The sequence below is a fragment of the Pavona decussata genome, unplaced genomic scaffold (assembly GCF_977016875.1).
Source record: "Pavona decussata unplaced genomic scaffold, jaPavDecu1.1 SCAFFOLD_107, whole genome shotgun sequence".
In the NCBI taxonomy this organism is placed as follows: domain Eukaryota; kingdom Metazoa; phylum Cnidaria; class Anthozoa; order Scleractinia; family Agariciidae; genus Pavona; species Pavona decussata.
This window is the reverse complement of record NW_028145521.1, coordinates 400,737-407,709: the sequence shown is the minus strand read 5'-3', so window position 1 is coordinate 407,709 and position 6,973 is coordinate 400,737. Positions and strand designations below refer to the sequence as shown.

At 40.1% G+C, this 6,973-nt stretch overlaps 1 protein-coding gene across 1 annotated transcript; it reads right to left on the bottom strand.

The window, feature by feature from the left end:
• Positions 1–3,703: 3,703 nt before the first annotated feature.
• Positions 3,704–5,651, bottom strand: LOC146470989 (uncharacterized). The gene has a single exon (XM_085121337.1). It carries the CDS (start codon positions 5,617–5,619, stop codon positions 3,832–3,834), a length of 1,788 nt encoding a protein of 595 aa, XP_084977463.1. The 5' UTR covers positions 5,620–5,651; the 3' UTR covers positions 3,704–3,831.
• Between the last annotated feature and the right edge of the window lie 1,322 nt (positions 5,652–6,973).

The following is a 6,973-nucleotide window of genomic DNA, read 5'->3' as shown; positions in this document are numbered from 1 at the left end:
TTTCTTTTGGATACTGGCAATGGGATCGTAGAGGAAGGAAACATTTCCTTCGTGACTGTCAGCAGTTTTTGGTCTCTTTTCTTGAAATTAATCTAGTAGAAATTCGTTCTATAGGAAAAGCTCTATGATTTCAGACTTACACAGTAGAATAACGCATTCAATCGGATAGTGCAGTTCGAACGCAGCCATTTGTCAGTTGTTGTGAACCTCATTATGAAACGGAGGCCAAGTGCAAAGCTTTTCATATGAAAATTAATTTTGTTTGTGTAAAAAAGAAACTAATTTTCGTAATGAAAACTTTGCACTTAACCCCCCCCCCCCCTCCCACCCACCCACCCAGCCCACGTATGAATGCGAAAGACAGATGAAATCAGAGATCCCTCCTCTTTTCGAACAGTGCGTCATAGGTTCTCTAACGTCCCACAGATTATTAGGGCCAAATGTGAGACGGGGCTACGGTTTATCGTCGTTATCTATCCGAGAAGACTAAGTTACAGCGGTTTATGCTTTTTAGGTGTCAACGTTTTTGCAATCGAGTGTAGTTGGTTCATGTTCTTATTTCAGTTTTGACACTCTTACTGTTACATAAGCGCAAAATATATTTTTAATTTAGTACAGTCGAACCTCCACTAACGGCCACCTCTTCAAAACGGCCACCTCTCTACAACGGCCACATTTTTTTGTCCCGGCGGACAGTCAATACATTAGCTCTTGTTTAAACCTCTCTACAACGGCCACCTCTCTACAACGGCAACGGCCACTAAAGTGCGTCCCCAACTGCCAAAATAACCTCTCGACAACGGCCAGTACAGTTCTTTTTCGTAAAAAACACCTTTTTATAAACTGTTGCAGTAATCGACATTTATCTTCGGAACATTACGTTTCTGTATCCATTTTAACGACATACGTATTTTGATTGTGTTCCATTTAAATGCTGCAGTAAGCATAAATTGTCTACAATAATATGACGAATGTTGCCAACCTTGTTCGTTTCGTCTTGTTAACATTTTGATTCAAAATATTATTTACGTTTTATTGTGTATTTTATCTATATATCTATTATTTAAGATTGGATTGCCATTATAGGCTACAGTAAGCATGAACCTGGCACAATAAACATGTTGTACTTCCCGAAAAAAAGGTGTCATATGACACCCCTACCTCCCCATAACGGCCACCTCTCCACAACGGCCACTTTCTTCTGTCCCCAAGGTGGCCGTTGTGGAGAGGTTCAACTGTATTAAAACAGAATATACGCAGCTCAAAAATACAATTCAAATTCAATTCAAAAATACAAAATACAATTCAAATAGGGGGAGGAGAGTAGAGGGGCACCTCTAGTAAAACTAATACTGTGCTCCTTTAAAGGAAGTAAATAGACCATTTCCGAGTTGCTTTGAACCTCATTATGAAAGCGAGGTTGTGTGCAAAGTTTTTGTCATGAAAATTAGATTTCATTCATATGCAAACAAAACTCATTTTCATATGAAAAGTTTTGCACTTGCCTCGCTTTCATAGTGAGGTTCACAGCAACTCGGAAATGGCCTATTAATAAGAAAAGTAACTAGGTACAATAGAAAAAATGAGAAAGACAGCGAAAGGAAAACAAAAAACAAAGAGAAGCGAAAATAAATGGAGTAAAGTATTATTAATAATGAGCAAGGAATGTATCATCAATATTCAGTTAGTGATGACCGTGTTAGTTCTGTAGAAATAGTTGATAAAATGGCCTTACTTGAATGTCAGTTGTAAACTATCTAGATTGAATGAAACTTTGAGCATCGACTGCATGTCCATTTGGTGTCAAGCACGGACTACAATAGTTCGAGAGGAATCTTTAACAGTAGACCATTTCCGAGTTGCTTAGAACCTCATTATGAAAGCGAGGCTAAGTACAAAGTTTTGAATCACGAAAATTAGTTTTCATTCATATGCAAACAAAACTAATTACGCGGGATGCCCTGAGGGGGCATACCGTGTCTAAAAACGGGTCGATTTCTTTTTTTTCTTCGTCGTAGCTACAAATCGCCACATTAATTTATTACGCGGGATGCCCTGAGGGGGCATACCGTGTCTAAAAACGGGATGATTTCTTTTTCTTCGTCGGAGTCACAAATCGGTACATTAATTTATTCATTAAACTCTCCCCTCTCCTACTCGGGATGTATTGTTCTGATTGTCTTCAACAAAAGCAGGCCAATCAACATCCATTCTTGTCGCTTTAATCGCGAGGGAGGGGACCCACTCACCCCTACCTGTGTGACGTCAATGCATCATTTGATATATTTATTAAAGACAGATTAAATTGTCGCGCCATATTGTTTTAACATGTTGTGGACTCAAGTGTGCCGTTTTCAAACGGAAATTTCACCATTTTGAAGCGGTAAATCGAAAGAATAACTTCTAAAAAGCACCCGACACGTAAAACGGTGGAAATTGGTGAGTTCTTAACGAAGGAATCGTGCTTTGTTTGACAGTCTTAGACCACGATCGCGACGCGAGTCATTGAAAAGCTTACGTTATCGTAATGGAATTTCACAAATTTCCGCTGATAGTCTGAGTCGCGTAACACATTTACAAGGGAAACAACGTAACGCGATCGTCGTGACTCAACTATTCCATTAGCAAGGATAGTTTTATCAATCGGCTAAGCATACAGTCGGAATAAATGAATCAGCCCCAGCATCACGCGTTATGCCAGTATAGCAGGCATCTTGTTCATTAAACTCTCCCCTCTCCTACTCGGGATGTATTCTTCTGATTGCCTTCAACAACAGCCCGCCAATCAAAATCCATTCTTGTCGCTTATATCGCGAGGGAGGGGACCCACTCACCCCTACCTGTGTGACGTCAATGCATCATTTGATATATTTATTAAAGACAGATTAAATTGTCGCGCCATATTGTCTTAACATGTTGTGGACTCAAGTGTGCCGTTTTCAAACGGAAATTTCACCATTTTGAAGCGGTAAATCGAAAGAATAACTTCTAAGAAGCACCCGACATTTAAAACGGTGGAAATTGGTGAGTTCTTAGCGAAGGAATCGTGCTTTGTTTGACAGTCTTAGATCAAACACGCGAGACTGAAAAGAGGTCATTGAGAAGCTTACGTTATCGTAATGGAATTTCACGAAATTCCGCTGATAGTCTGAGTCGCGTAACACAAGGGAAGCAACGTAACGCGATCGTCGTGACTCAAACTATTCCATTAGCAAGGCCAGTATAACAGGCATCTTGTTTTCAAATGAAAAAGCTTTGCGCTCGAGGTTAACAGCAACTCGGAAATGGCCTAATATTCCACCAGCGGGCGTTGGATAAGCGAGGTGATAGATAACCAATGTTGAAGGCAGTGCCTCGTTCGCCATAATCATCTAGTATTTAACCGAAGCACGAGTGAGATAATTGTTTTATTGAAATCTCTAAATCTTGCTGCATGATTTAGTGATATTTTCTTTTCTCCTCTTACCATGTTTGTGGGGCATGGTATAATGCAAAATATTAACGGCAGACTGATCCCAACGGCAGAGGTGACGAGCTTGATAAAACAAACAAAAAAAGCTAGAATAACTGAAATATATTTGTTTTTTTGGCTCATATACCATTGCCGCTAAACCAATCAGAAGTAATATGTATATAAATATGTCGAGGTGATCCATCATTCAATTGCCTGGTAGTGTTTAAGCCTACTCCCCCACCCGCCCCCTGCCCCACCCCCCTTCCACGCTGTGTTGCAAGAAAAAAAGAGAAAAGAAACATACAAGAAACGTAAATCATATTTCTAACTGAGCACATTATTTTTCAGTGAAAAAGCTGGAAATTTTTCCTTGAGAGCTATTCTCGCATTTCGATTTTTGGCCCGTTTTTGTCACTTTCTAAGTATTCTTTTAGTGATGTCAACGTAAACAACGCTCCCTTGTTGCTGGCAGTTTGACAAATGACAGCCGCTTCATCGTACAACGATTGAGCTTCCATTTTTCTCCTCTCCGCCTCTGCCTTAAACTCAGTCAGCTTGCTTCGGTCAAATGCGATCTTGCTTTTGCAGATCAAGCGAAATGCGTCCGTGTACGTGGCCCCAGTTTCAGTTTTCAAATCTGGTTTCTCTAACGTTTGGATACACTGTTCCGCCTCTCGAAGATCCGAAGCACCAGTCGGATCAGGATGAAAACCATTCATTGAAAATCCAAGATGTAGACGCGCTTTGTCAGCATAAAGAAGTCTAAGATAGAAGGCACATCTAGGAATGCTCTCCATGTTTCTCCAGCACGATTCAACGGTCTTGTTCCAGAGAGGAGTTATCCTTTTCTTCTTGTCATCCAGTGAACTGTCTTCGTGGAGAATGCAATCAGCAATGCGTTTCTGACAAATAATCTCTTCTTCTACGTTCTCCATTGTCGACACCATGGAATTTCCTGCTACCGCCAAAGCAAAGGCCTCTGAATACTGTTTGTCATTTTTGCGCTGCAAAGATTTTGTTAGTAACGCCCTTGCTATAATTCGCTGACAATTGTCTTTTGCTTTCCAGGCATTGTCCATAGTGTTATCTAACAAAGCCATTTCTTTTTCTCTCTCTCCCTGAATATTATAGGCATAAGCGAGTTGAATCTGAACAAACAGTTTTGTCGCCCAGTCTTGACAACGATGGAGAAACACAACCGACCGTTGTTTTAAGGTTTCCCAGTCGCGATTAGAAATATCGTTTGTGAAAGTCTGCATGACCAGTTTGTAATATTTTGGATACTTCGAAGTCGCTCGCGGAATCATTTCAGGAGAAGAGTTTCGAAGTTCTTGCAATTGTTCTCTCGGGGCGAGAAAGTGCATAAAAGAACTTGCGACTTCCGAATCAGTTTTGTTCAACAAATCGAGAAATGCTGAAACAGCATCTATCCCTTTGTAAACAACGGAGTCTAAAAGAATAGCAAGTTCAATCTTTCTCCTTTTCTGCTTTTTTATGCGCTCAACTTCGGCTCCTGTCAAAATGCCCAGATCTTTCATCGCATCTAAGTGCGGCCTTGGGTCGAATTTCTTAGAGAAGGTCCGCAACTTCGACAACTTGTTAGAAAAATACTGCTCATATTCGCCAATAATCATGTCCTCTCTTACAAGTTTCTCTTTCAGTCGTTTAACCTCATCTGTATCAAAACGTTCCTCCTCAACTGCTGTTAACTCAGATGTTGAAAGACCGAGCTTTCCGAAACAAGTGATAGCTTCGGTGCAAAACTTTTGAAAATCGCGGTCTCCTACTTCATCGTTTGGGGCAAGGTGGCAAACTTCATTTCGCAGCATGCGTAGTCGGTCTATTTCGTCATACATCAAACGATTTTTGTTCCAAAGTTCAGCTCCAACAGAATCAGAAGACAACAGGCAGTAAAATAGAATGGAGCTGTCAAACTGCGACGAATCCCCTTTGGAAACAGTTTTAAGGGCCTCTCTGTTTCGTTGCCGATTTTCAATCGACTCATTCAGTAAAAACTGTCTTCCGTCTTGCTCTTCGTCTCGCCACGTTGAACCACAACACCTGCGCCACTCTTTCTTGAATAGCCTTCTTAAAGCCGCTGAGAAAATTGCCACGACTATGTGTATCATTCGAAAATAATTGAGCTGTTTCTTTGTGTAGGGCATGACTAACAGGTTTTCTGGAGAACTAGACGAGGTTTTCATATATTTCGAACGACAGCGTAAAAATATACATTAGCCAAACTTCTATTATAGCTTATCACTATCTCATTGGTCCACTTTCGGGAAATATAATGCAAAGGGTTTTCCCCGAATTCTTGCTTCTCTGAAAAAAAAGTAATTTGAACAGTAATTGATCATGAACTATTCCTTTGTGAAGGACAGTGCTGACAAGTCTCTCACACACTTGGTAATTTCAAATGTCAGCGTAAATTAAACAATAGTATTATTTTCCGTGTGATTAATTCTGGAGTTTCACTTTCATGTTCAATGTAAATTAATGCGAAGGGTATTCCCCGAATCCTCACACACACACACACCTGCGCACACAAGAAGAAAGAAAGAAAAAACAAGTGAATACGAAAAATTAACAGCTTCAAACACACTTCAGCAAGTCTTGGATATCTGAAAATCGTTTCCTTTGAAGAAAGCCGGGACTTCCGCAAATACCAAATAAACTTATATTTTAGCGCTTGAACCCACGTGTAGAGCTTGCCGGATTAGCCAAAAAGCCTGAAACTAGTACGAAAGATGTGAAACTTGTGAATAGAACGAGCATTTCCATTCAGAGCGTCGCAACCGCAAAAAACGGCATAACTTTTCAGAATTTCCGTTCTTCCCGGAAATTTTCCAGTGGAACGAGCCAAAAGATCGTATTTCATTTACATCGCAACCGAAATTTCCGGGAATCGTTTTTGGTAAAGAAGAGTGCCAGCAATTTATTTTTCATTTGTGATGTCAACAGGCGCGATCGATTAATTCAACCTAATTTTTTTGGAAAATTCCGGTACAGAATCAAATGGAACGGTAATTTTCGAAATCTTCGTTTCCAAAATTTTGGACAACCTAGCTCAGGAGGCTGTCCTTTTTTTTTCCGGAAATTTGGAATTCCGGGAATTTTCTCTTCCATTGAGGATTTCATTTCGCATCGATTAAACACTCGCGTAACTTGGCACTAGCTTTTCCATTAGTGGTCGACGTTGTTTACAAAACATTTACCACAGATGATTTAGAATACTTTGTCAAGCTGTTTGCGTTGATAATGAAGGAAACATTGCACCTCCAATTGATCAGTTGCCGGGCCGTGAGTCGACTGAAAACAAAGAAGAATTACTCAAGAAATTCGATTATGTACGCAACTCTTAGCATCTTAATTCCCTCAATCGCATCGATAATATTTATTGCATGTATTTTGAAGCTTAAAATATAGTTGGTCGAAAATTCTGTTTCCTAGAATGAAAATAAACTTAAAATTCTATCGATACCTCGGAAGAACAGAATCATCCGTCGAGGACGATTG